The 12,881-nt window shown below is 39.1% G+C and overlaps 1 protein-coding gene across 4 annotated transcripts in view; it reads right to left on the minus strand.

Annotated features, from left to right (window-relative positions):
* MTHFD1L (methylenetetrahydrofolate dehydrogenase (NADP+ dependent) 1 like) overlaps nt 1-12,881 on the minus strand; it is a 151,065-nt gene that overhangs the window by 59,254 nt on the left and 78,930 nt on the right. For all 4 annotated transcript variants that reach the window (XM_026846002.1, XM_026846001.1, XM_026846003.1 and 1 more), the window contains 4 exons: nt 5,964-6,103; nt 4,273-4,314; nt 3,108-3,208; nt 2,513-2,690 (listed from right to left, as the gene is read on the minus strand). In XM_026846002.1, the coding sequence (XP_026701803.1) occupies nt 2,513-2,690; nt 3,108-3,208; nt 4,273-4,314; nt 5,964-6,103 (461 nt within the window). The remainder of the gene's footprint in view (nt 1-2,512; nt 2,691-3,107; nt 3,209-4,272; nt 4,315-5,963; nt 6,104-12,881) is intronic.

Below are 12,881 nucleotides of genomic sequence, written 5' to 3' on the forward strand. Positions count from 1 at the left end.
TAAGCTCATGCTACTTACACAACACAAAACAATGTGTATGGGAAAGACATTAAAGTAGAAATCAATCTCATTTTCTTTCTTCATAGAGGCAGAGTCCACCCCTACCAACCCTTTCTATTCATTCATACCACAAGATTGTAAAGCTACACAGAACATAGTAACATCAGAGCTTAAATATGGGAGTCGTCAAACGCTAATCTGCTATCTCTGTAACACGTGTCCCATGAGGAAAACTATTACATGTATTTCTGAAAGAATTTTTTCCCATTTTATTACACAAAACCCATAAAATGATATCCTTCGTTTCCAGAGTATCTATCTCATTAGAGACAAACTCAGAAGGGCAGATAAACATTGTCAATTTTTTGGCTGTAAAAATGTTCTGTTGGCAAAACACCTTGAATAGATGCTGCAGCACTTCTATTCCCAAGGTGCTTCCACCTATACTGTGAAGGCAGTGGTTAATACTAATAGTAGTTGGTTGGATTACTGACATTTGGCAAAACAGCAGGGCAAGTGGAAAGAAGAAATAAAATGGGTGCAACAGATTCAAGGTACGTATCATGGAGGAGAGAGATTGAAAGACAACGGTAAGGTTTATCTACCTCAGGCTGAACTTTTTTCTGGAGAGAAAAATCAAAACAGGAACTTTCAGCCATTTAAAAGAATGAAGCTGAGGTTCTTCTGCTAAAAAATTGCATTCAAACATTTTCGAAAGAAACTTAAAATAGCACTGTCAACTGGGGCACAGGATCTGAAATTTGATAAGGGCTTCCTTGGTGCCAGAGAAGTCTATTTTGCTGCCCAAATCTTAACCCACACACATTTCGATAGTCAGATAGATCCTGAGAAATCATTTGTATAACCTCCTCAGCACTACATCCCTCTGAATCTTCTGCCTGCATGGTGGTACTCCAGCATCATGCTTTCAGGGGTCTAAGCAGTCCTTCCTTGCAAGCTGCTCCTCTCCACAGCTCATGATGCAGTGATGTTATCTTGCAGATGACAGCAATAACAAAGTCTCCAAGACATGGAAAAAGAGTCACCATCTCTGGTAGACATAGGATTGAAACTTGGCCACACTATCCTTCATTAGGTTATCTGACTAAGGGCCAGGCAAATTAAACACAAAGCTCAAGCAGGGATCAGAGGAACAATGATAGGTGGAGGAACCATAGTAAATGGAAAAACCTTATCAGTAGAACAACCTAATCAGTTCAAATTAGAGCACACAGAATTGCCTGCTTCCTAAGACCATCCAAGGCGAAAGATGAGACCATTGTTCTTGGTGTGAAATGCACCAAGGTGAGTCAGTGGGAAAACTCTTTCATCATAAAGCTTTGCAAACAAAAGGTGGTGATACCCTGCAGCAGCACAGGACTCATTATGGGATGTAGAAAAAAGAGCATTCTGGGACTGTGCAAAACTCATAATGGGATTTTTGAAGAGGATTGTGGGAATGTGTAAAGATTGTTAGGGCACATTTAGTGGAAGGACCAAATATGAGGAAAGGGAGTAATCAAAGTAGACTGAAGAGTAACAAGAATGGGAAAAAATAGAGGGGAAGAAGGGGCCAGTTGAGTGTAAAGGTGTCTGGTCAGTAGTTTGTCTGATTGAGCTCTGTGCTTGAGGACCACAGTCTGTCCTCTATTCTCATTAAATCTGATTTCTGATTACCTTCTGTGTGGGTGTGCTCTCTGCTCTAGATGTGTATGTATGAACACTAGAGAGCAGAAGGAGAGGTCTGAGTGCCAGCAGCTGGAGTGAGCCGTGAGCCTCAAGGAGCTTGTGGGTGCTGGTGCCAGCAACTGGAGCAAGGCAGGGACACTTAGGGCTGCTCCTGGAGAGACTGAGCATCTAAAGCCAACAGCAGCAGTGACCCACATATTGTGTGTGCCATATTGCACTAGCAGACTCTAATCCCAATCAGTGTGAGAGAAGAAACAGAACTGGGCCACATGTGCTCTTCACCGTTGTCTGAGGGCTGTGGGTGTGTAAGTAGGTGCTGGTAAAGGCAGCGCTTTCTCTCTCTGTTGACCTGTCTGGCTAGGCAGATGTGTAGCTTGAGCATGCACATCCTACCTGTATAACATCCTTCTCATACCATGAGTGAATGCTTCAGGGAGCCACAACTTGGTGCAATCCCGTGACTGTGAGACAGTAACTGTACTTCACTTTAGCTGATTCTCAGGACAAACATCAAGACTGAGAGATCTTTGTGGAGAAGTGTCCCACAATAATTTGTGAATGTTCCATCTACAGACATACTTTCATGTTAAACGAGAAAGTATCAGAAACATCATTCAATGCACTAAATAATGGGCATTACCAGCAAGTAACTTGCTCCTCTGATTAGACAAGCCACAGACTGTTCTCTCCACAGCTTTTGTGATTTTAAGCCAAGCCAAGCCGCTTTTCAAGTATGTTAGATAGCTTTGTTGCAATGTTCTTGTTCTAAATCCAACACTGATACAGCATGCATTTATTAAAAAAAAAATTTAAAAAATCTTACCTCCAAGCTGTAGAGATATTTGAAACTGTTTTTCTGATTGGCTGCCTTTTCCACAGCTTGAGCTAATTTTACTGCTCCTCTACCACCAGCCGACCAGTGATCGCAGGGTACAGCATCAAATGCTCCAGATTGCTTCGCAATCTTACACACAAGATCAATCTCAGCAGGAGAGTCAGTTCTGCCAACCAAACAGTTCCATCTCATTAATTTGTTTAATTAGTTCTTTTTTATAACTTTATATACTTAGCCTTATTCTACCACCAGCAGTTGTAAAGTATGTCTGTATAGAAACTGCGCCACAGATATAATACATATATACAGCATATGTATTTACATGTTTCAAGAACACTTTCTCTAATTGTTATAGCTAATTATCATGGAAGATTAATAGTTCTGTAACAGTATATACTTTTTTTTGTGGTTTTAAAACCTTAATAACAAGCTAAGGATTTAAAGGTCTTTATATTATGATGAAAAAAGGAAATTCTAATAGCTTATTTTCTTCATGTTGAAACTGGTTAATTTTAAAACCAAAAGAAGTGTAAAATTTGAACTATGGATTTACTCACAAGAGTAATGAAAAAAATAGACTTACTTGAAGACGTTCAGAGCAACCACAACAGGAACTCCAAAGAGCTGAGTAATTTGAATCTGTTTCTGTAAATTACAGCAGCCATCAGCTACCAGCTGGAGGTTCTGTGCAATTAAATAAAAATTAATGGAAATGGTAAGATACATAAAGTCTTCTTCAGCCAGAGAATTTTCCATAAATTAAACTGAACATAAACAGTGCTGATGATGACAGTTGTAGGCAAGTGAAATGCTTCCAGACAATAATATTTTGGCACTTCTTATTAATACTTATTTCAATTAATAAGCAACAGACTATTTAAGTAACTAAGCGGTGTCCAAAATTTGTACATTAATACATTGCTCTCTTCTGGGACACAAGAATACAGTGCAGATGATGACTCGTTGGCTGTCACGATTGTGAAAGGGCTGTTAGTCTCATGTTTGCAAAGTTTATAAACAAACCACAGTTGTGGGGTGGGGTTGACATACAGATGTGTTAGATGCATAGTCTTATCTATATATACAGACATATCCCAGTCAAAAGCACATACTGGATTTCCTTATTTACTCTTTTACATCACACTTTGTAGGCCTTGTCTTAATTGCAACAACACGCATATTCTTAGCCTGATAAAACCAAAACAGAAGAATTTGTGTACAGAGAAGAGACAAAGAAAGCAAACCTGTTAGAATCTACTCTTGTTTGAAGGAGTGACATCCAACACCAGACAGATTAAACCTGTTGTTTAATGAACAGGTTAAGCTATCATTAATTTCAGAGAGTGGTTTTGACCCCTGCACCACCTGCACTCTTGTGCGTCCATAAATGCCTGTATGATGGACTAGAATGAAGAGCTGACCAGTCTGAAAACTTAGTTGTCCTGGGAAAACTACCGAAAAAGACAGATTTTTCAGCTAGCTCAGTTCCTCAGTACAATCTACCATGCAGTCACATACATAGCACACACAAGAGGGATAACACCATGTGGCTGGGGGACGATGTCTGTACTTGTTGGCAATGCTTGTTACAGGTATTCACTGAATGTCAGCCTTAGAGCGTGCTGTTGTCAAACCTGAGGCTGCACACTATCCAGACAGGAATGATAAATTCTGATTCTCCATACACGTATCATTTTTGACCTTTTAAACAAAAACTTATCCTCAAGTTTTATAAAAGTTCCTCTTACCTCTTCTGTGTATTCTTTCTTCAAGGGGGCACCAGCAGTTACCTGGAACAATAAGCAAAGTCATCACAGACTAAGATTTGCCACAATCCTAAATGGTCAGAAGTGCACTTTTGCTTACTTTCTATACTGCCAGTCAGCACATAAGTTGTGCACAACATCATAGCTTGACTGCAGCTTCTGTTTTGTCCCAAGTTACACTGTCACAAGGAGAATAGCAACACTTCCTATTGTATTTGGGTGGCAAGATGCAGGCAGTGACTCAGCAATTAGCTGTAAAAGATTTATTAGAGAAGAGGTAATTGGATCCCATTCTACATGCTGAACAGTGCACCAGCAATGAAAGACAACGGACAGCAACCTCCAACAGCTGGTTGAAGGAGTAACAGTATCACAGATGACTAGAAGAGGAACATCATCTTTAGGTGTCCTGTAATTAGTGCCCATGGAAAGGAACTGCATGCAAATAATTTACTTCGCTGGAAAGCACAAAGGTGTAGAGACAAAGAGTATCAACCAGGGTACTATACTGAGTCTCCAAGGACCACATACATTGATACCAGACACTGGTCTTAGTCACTTCTGTCTCAAGCATTGGTCTTGGTCCATTTTATAGTTAACATCCCAGTAATAGTATCTGGTACTCTACATGCCTCTATGATGCATTATGTAAACAAGCGAAAGCTTTATACTTCTAAAGACACAGATCAGACAGAGATACAGTCAGTTATTAGGACATATTTCAAGTCCTGCTTTTGATAGATTGAATGGTAAGACACGTGACAATATACTAGCCTTGACAGGCACAGAGGAATATCATTAAAAATAAAGAAAACTTGCATTAGAAGTGGACTAAAATGATAGAAAGTTACATAATTATGTCAACCTGAAAGACTGAAAAAGGACAGTTCAGCTTTAGCTCTAAGAGATGATTAGCTGTAAAAGAGACCATGCATTCCATGTAGAAACAGCTCTGCGATTTTCACCCAGTGAGACTGTTTCCCTGACAGCATCACCTTCTTGCATCCTGCTGGTCAGATGAAAATGTTGTGTCTGGGTGCTTGGCTAGCAAAGTCTGATCTGATTGTATGACTGAGGAGTACTTCTACAATCAGTAATCAGGACTAAACAGCAATCAGTGGCTAAATAGCAAAAAATGATACAGTGACTTCTGATACACTGGGAAAATACTTGCAAAATTTTATCAGTTAGCTCAGCATCCCTGAGACAGTTAACCTGAGCAGATTAGAAGGACAGAAGGGGTCCCCATTGAAAGAAATCTCAAAACCATCACTATAAGTGTTCTTTACTTCCACTCACATACTGCAACCCGGACTCTTCTCATTCTTCCTTACTTCCAACTTTCTCAGCCTGTGACTACTTCAGTGCACTTCCAAATGCTATTTCAAAAGGCAGGGAAAAGAATGTATGTACAAATTATAGCTTTTTTTTTTTTTAAATGTTAACCAACTTCCATCCCTCAGCAAAATTTCGTACTTCTTCAGAGCTCTTTCATTTGTGCCATTCCATTCCTGTATTACCTTTGGAGGTAACATCTATATAATGCAGTAACTTGAGAGGGATATCTAAATACTGCCCCATAGACTACCCCCAATATTTCTCAAACCAAGATATTTTACTTATTTCAAATATTAGCTACAATTTTATTTTCCAAGAAAGGTGCAAAAACTTACATTTGGCCCACCTCCATGCATCTTCAAAGCCCTCACTGTAGCAACAAGTACAACCACACTGGGAATCAAGCCAGAGGCTCTGCATTTGATGTTGAAGAATTTCTCCATCCCAATGTCAGCACCAAAGCCAGCTTCAGTTACTGTTAAACATTAAAAAAACAAAACAAAACCACACATAAAACATGCTTTTGGTTAAACACTGGGGGATATTTCTACTTCAGCATACAGTGCACTTAAATATACACCAGTACTCAATTTTGAATGAACTTTCAAATAGAGGTCTATTTACATTACTGAGTCTGATTAAAAACTATTCCCCACTCAGAAATAAATTATCTTATTCTTGATATGTACAATATGTCATCAAAAGTAGTCACATGGGGGGAAAACCCCAAGCAATCCAAATCAGCTTGAATCAAAGTCTTAAAACATTCAGCCCTCTATGTAATTACATTTATTTAAAATGTTTGCAAATTCTTACAGATGAAACCTCCCTCCATTATTCCTCCTCCCTTGATTTCACTAAAGATGTGCTTTCATCACAACTGATGGATCTAAATTCTCATAGGTTTGCAGAACTTCTTGTTATTTCTCACTTTTGTGGAGAGGATGTTTAACTATAAACACAAACTAACAGCTAAAGTCATGTCTCAAGATAGTATTTAACAGTGAATTCTGTAAGGGGATTTTGCACCAAAGAAGTAGATGTTAATATAACATGCCTCAGGAGAAAAATATGCAGAATTAGGATACACCTGGCAAAAGTATTTTTATAGGAGAGTTACAAATAGAAGATAATCTGTATTAAATTATGTCAGTTTCTTCAGAGTTAATTTGCTCTGATTTGTCAAATATCAATTATTTCAATTGCCTCTTTTAAAATCTTAATAATTTCTTTTTATTAGACAAACACAAGCACAAAGCAATTAAAAAGATCAAGGGATTAAAACTCCCTTTGGTTGAAAATTTGCCAATGTAACTATTTCCCACCAGAACACACTGAAGAGCTGGGTTCAACGCATGCCTCTGGATGATGTTGAAGGGACTTTCAGCCAGACAAGTTAGGGTGGGAAAATAGCTTGCTCCAGAGGCTTCCAGACCCGACTCTAAGCAGGGCTGGTAACATGTCCTCATAACCCCAATCAGCTTGCAAAAACTAGTAAATTCCTTTTTCTTTCACTCCCTCTTTCCTGCAATTTTGACTCTCATGCTTAGAAGGGGAGGGCTGGAACATGAACAGCTGATTGAACAATTTGGGGCTGGAAACCTTCAGCAGGGTCAATGAGGAGGAGGTACAGATCCGCTCTGCTGCTGCGAGAGAAGGTATCTTTCTGTTGGCAGCCAGTATGCTTCAGGAAGTCCCTGCCTTTGTGCATTTGTCCTCAGCCCACTGTTCCTTTTCACCTCTTCTTCATTTTGCGCAGGCTGAAACAACTGCCTGCGTGGCTCTGCTCAGAGGGAGGAAATGGCTGCTGGGGCTGGGGGAGGAAGCAAGAGCTAGCAAACAGGGGCTGGGCATGTGGCAAGGAGCAGGGACTTCTTGAAATAGTAACATGGCAAGTGCTGCGATTAACATTCTCCAAAATCATTATAGTAAGTATATAATTATTTTTTTTTAATACCCCTGAGAAAAACAGACATACCAAACATGGAAAAAAAAATAAAAAAGAGGTTTACACAAACACAATAATTCACAGGAACAAAGCTAATGTCAGGATAAGTCATATTAAAAGCAGAGCCAGGGATCACATGTCTGTTTTCCAGTAACCCCCATTCTTCTTCTCCAGTCTCTTATGTGGCACAGTATGATTAATGAGAACTCCGAGTCAGGAATATATAACCATGATCAATCTTTAATATAAACAACAGATAAACTACCAAGTACTTGAGAGGGTGGGAAAATAATTTGTCTCTTACAGAGATTGCCAGCATATACACATAACAGTCTCCTAACGTTTCCAAACAAAGTTTCCAGGGAGTTAATTCTTTTCATGCCAAGCCTTTTCAAGGGTCAGTTTTCTTTAGAGAAAGGGGGATTGAAAGTCTACCTTTCAATCAGAGAAAAGCAGAGATGTCAGCCTTCCAGCAGGCACAGCAACTGCTCACACACCACTTCACAGCTCTCAGGAGGTACTAGCCACCCTTCAGGCAATTCAAGCAGCCAGGGCAAACTCCCAGGAAAGCTGTGCAAGGACACCTACCTGGGTAGCTGTGCATATTCCTCTATTTTTTGCAAAGCTTTCTGTTGATATGGAGTGCAAAATGCACATTTGCCTAAACAACCCAAATCTTATACTGACATCTGAAAAGCTAACTGAATACCGGTGTTCACCGGAGTGAGTGCTACAACATGGAGAATGGGTTTTCTTCATTTGAAGCAGAGGTGAGAGGAACATTGGTGCTTTCTCCAGTGTGCAGAAGGAAACAGGATGTAGTAGGAAAGCTGCCTGGATGCAAGTTGCAACTCCGTTTTATTTCCTCCAAGGAATAGTAAGAAGACAGAGTAATATGCCAAGCTATTATATTTTAAAATCTTTGTGCTGAAATGCTTCATACAATTACTTTCAGATTGTTTCCTGCTTTTAAATGAAAGTGTCAATGAAAAACAGACTATGAATGGGAAGTTTCAGGCTAGTCTGCATTTAGAGATTATGAGATAAACCAGCTAATCACTTTAAATGTAACAACGGAAATTTAAAGTAATACATGGGTTCATTTATTTCAGTTATCATTTCTCATACATGGTTTGTCAAATAAGACAATTAGAGATTACAGATGAAATGATGGAAGATTTTTGGGAACAAATATCTACCCTAAGCAGATGTGGTATACTGTACCTCAACTAGAGGAAAATTTATGATGCAACCACTACTACCTGCCTACACAGTCTTTTATCTGGATTCCACTCCCCTCCCCAAAAGCCTCTTCACCTTGTCCCCTCCAAGTGGCCATTTCCCAGCCCTGTGAATCACTACTACCTGGGCTGCTGCCCTGCAAGCAGGTAGCAGGGTTGTAACAGATGTGACGATGCCAGCATGATGTTAATGCTTTGCTTTGATTTCCCAGCAGAAACACAGCAGTTTTAATGAAAGAGGTAAATGACTCGCCTTCAGCAAGCTCATAGAAAACATACAGGTATTTGCACTTCTAGTCTGAGAACACAACTCCATGGTAACATATGCCAACCCAGATCAGGAATTTTAGTCCCAGGCCTTGCTTTGCATTCTGGATCCCTTTCTTGCACTGACAAGACAGGACAATGATCCAGACAAATACTAAAACATTGTTTTCTGGGTGTAATTTTCAGTGAGCATAGCTCTCTGGACACTCTCACTGCATGGTGCAAAACTTAATTCTACAAATACTCTGTGTTTGATTTTATCCCTCAATTTTATAGTCCATGTATCATAAGAAACATTAGAATGAAGATTAAAAATTAAAATTTCATGTATCAGCAGTGCATTACCACTACATTACTTTTAATAGTGGGCCACAGGTCAAATCTAGCAATGAATATACACATATATCTGAAGTAAATGGCATCAAAATACTCCAATAAGTTCAAATAATTTCTTCTTATAAAAGATCCATGTGAGGATGACCAAAAGCTAGGCACATTCTAACACATCAGGGTAACTGGGGAATCTTGTTTCAAAACAGTAGTCAAAACACAACACAATTACTACAGGTCTTTCTAGAGGTCACTTACCTAACATTTACTTCACTCAGTTCAGCTACCCAAATAACCAATTAACTAATACCAAATAACAAACAGCTTTCATTCAGAGCAAGAACCCAAAATATCAAAATCAGGTACAAAAGGGGAAGGAAAAGCTTATAAATGTGGAATTAGGCAACAGAGATGATGAGAAGTCTGTTGGGCTGCATAAAGTCAAGAACAACTGACACTCTTCCCTGAAGTCTCTAAACCCACTTCAGGGCTCAGGCAAATGAACAAATCACTCTGATGGTTTTGTTTCTTGTTTAGAATTACCAGAACCTCTTCATGGAATTACTGCCTTGCCAAGCACATCTGGGAATATTTTATCACCTACACATGACAATAGCTTAAATAGAAAGTGTCATGGTTTAAGCAGCTAATCAGATTTCATTGCCATGCTTAATACAAAATGTAATTTTTCTCTGTCTAAAAATACATCTATCATGCTATAGCTGCATAAAGTGGTTCCACATTAGTCTCACATTTACATACTGCTGAAAAGCCTTACAGAAAGTGATGTTTAGAAATTTTTTTTAAAAAGATATTTCACCCATAGTTGAACTTCATCTAAACTGAGGGTAATTTCTAGTGAAAGCAGCTTTTCCCTAGTCAGCCCTTTCTATCAACAGATCAATGTCAAAATAAAACATTTGTATTATAAAGGGACAAGTCAGATGCATACACATGAGGCAAAGCTTTAGGACACGAATTGTGAGTCTGGATTCCTGAACAATGTAGAAGGAAATGGAAACTCTGAGCTGCAAGCTGTCATTTACTCCCCACATGTAAACATATCTGTTCTAGTGCAGCTGTCTGCTGGTAAACTCAGGAAAAAAAGAGTTCAAAGTCACAGAAGCACATGAACTGTGAACCTGGAGCTGGAGGCATGCTAACTGTAAAGTACTGATATGCTCTTGTTTAAGTAAAAAATACCAAGGTGCACAACCGCCAAGATAAACTCGGATGATCAGTGATTTCTCTAACAGGATATCATATTTTTGTTAGTATAGCTAGGGATGAATAAACCAGATGTTTGTCCATTCTTACTCTGGCAATTATTTGATGTGAACTTCCATTATTATGACGACTGACTTTGGAATGTAACAGATACTTTTTTTTTTTTTTTTCTTTTTTCTTTCTTTTTTGCCCCCTTTTTCCTAACAGAGGAAATCTTCCTATTCATTTTTCTTCCAGTGCATTCTCAGATGGCATGCAACACAGGGACTCGCTGCTACCACCGCTGGACACAAAGTCCAGCAGAAAATTACACATGCATGTATTAAAGGCTGAACATTTTTCATGTCATGAAGAAAATAGTTTGCATTGGCTATCAAAGATTTATGTTGTTGTTATGAGGCCTAGGAGAAAAGGTAATAGGAAAAATACTTGCCACTTAGTTTAACAGAACATAAGCTCATTGGAAGTAATGGATACTTTTCACCCTTTGCTAAAGAAAGATGCCAGGTCATTATGTGTGGTCTGCAGAGGTACAGGCACCAGAAATTTCTGACCATTAACCCCTAAACCATGCTTTTGACTGAATCAGCAGATATGGCAGTCCTGGCTTCTTAAACCAAAAAGATCATAGTTTTAACAGCTATTAATAGGTTTTCTTCCAAAGGAAGTCCTGACCAAAATAAACTTTGTTCTCAGAAAGCAGATTATTTGAAGTTATGTTCAACAGTAGATTACTATTCACTCAAGACTCTCTGCATGGAATCTCCAAATGTAGACAGAGAGCTGCCCCCCTGCACGAGCACCCCCAGAGACACACACTATAAATGCCTGGTTTCTGATTCTACTAGCTTACCCTCCAAGACACAATACTCAACCTCTAGAGCTTGAAACCTCTCCTAATAAAAATTTATTTGGAGGGAAAAAAAAATCTCCTGGAAATTTTCAACTTCTCAACACAAACAAAATATGTCACCTGGAAACAAAGATTTACATTCAAGTACCCTGCCATCATACCCCATGACAGTAGCAGTTCAATTCATGCTGCCTTCTTCCTAAGGACACTTGTCTCCAGTGGCCGAGAGTCTTAGGCCTCAGCCAACTTCACTGCCTTCCAGCACCAAGGGCTGCACAGGGGAGCTCGATTCCCAGGAATACACTTGTAATAAACCATTGTAACTAATTTGCTAAATTAAGCAAGGCGGGTACATTCAGCTTGAATAATTTGTAAATGTTAAACCATAATATCCTGCTGTCTAAAATATTGTAAAAATAAAATGCGGTACCCTGTGTGGATCTGAAATGATTTGTGATCACTATAACCTATATTATAATTATGATGAATGTTTGAAAATTGGATAAAATATAAAGTGTGCCATTCATCTGGAACAATGTAACTGCTTCTCAGACCCACACCCACCCCCCGAGATAATACGTAACTGCTGCTTGAAAAAGCCCATGGAAAAATGGGATCGTGAGGCTTTAAAAAGATCCAATAGGAGGAAAGTGCACCAAGAGACCAAGGCCTCGAGACTTTCAAAAGAATCAATAGGAGGAGGACATGTACCCCAGCAACTCAAATGACCCAATGGAAGAAGAGCAGGACAACTATCTGATGAAAGGGGACTGGTTAAGACGGTGGTACAGGAGTATAAAAGACGCTGCTTTTCAGAACTCGGTGTGTCTTGGTGGAGCAGAGACTCCCGGCACACCCAGCGCTGTTTTCTTGTCTCTGTTCAAACAATAAATTTGGAATTCGGTTTGAAATCTTGGTGAGTCTAAAATTATTTATAACACACTTCATTCAAGTGCTGATTCCCTTGGGAGCCCACAACAAGCTATTTCAACCTTTTGCCCAGAAACTTTTTTTTTTTTTTCCCCCATAAGAGATTAATTTTACCACTGAAATGCAGAGCAGCTTTAAATGAAAAACTAAAGGTTACAGCATAACCTCTCACAGGTATTCACTTTAAATACCAATTGCTGTTAACTCTCCAAGAGTGTCCCATACATTAAACAAATAGTCAGGCATAATAACTCATATAGATTATTCCCAGACTACAGACAAAAAACTAGCAGAAAGTTCACTATTTGCTACAAGCCAGACAGCTGAAGATAACTTTTAAATATTGATTCTCTCACAATTAAGGGTACAATTCCTCTTTGTGGGTTTTACAGAACTTCTTATATACGTATGGTGCAGATGCTGGATTTGAAATTCGGGGGGGGGGGGAAATCAAACA

The sequence above is a fragment of the Athene cunicularia genome (genome assembly GCF_003259725.1).
Source record: "Athene cunicularia isolate RWA chromosome 3 unlocalized genomic scaffold, athCun1 chr3_part1, whole genome shotgun sequence".
NCBI classification, from domain to species: Eukaryota; Metazoa; Chordata; class Aves; order Strigiformes; family Strigidae; genus Athene; species Athene cunicularia.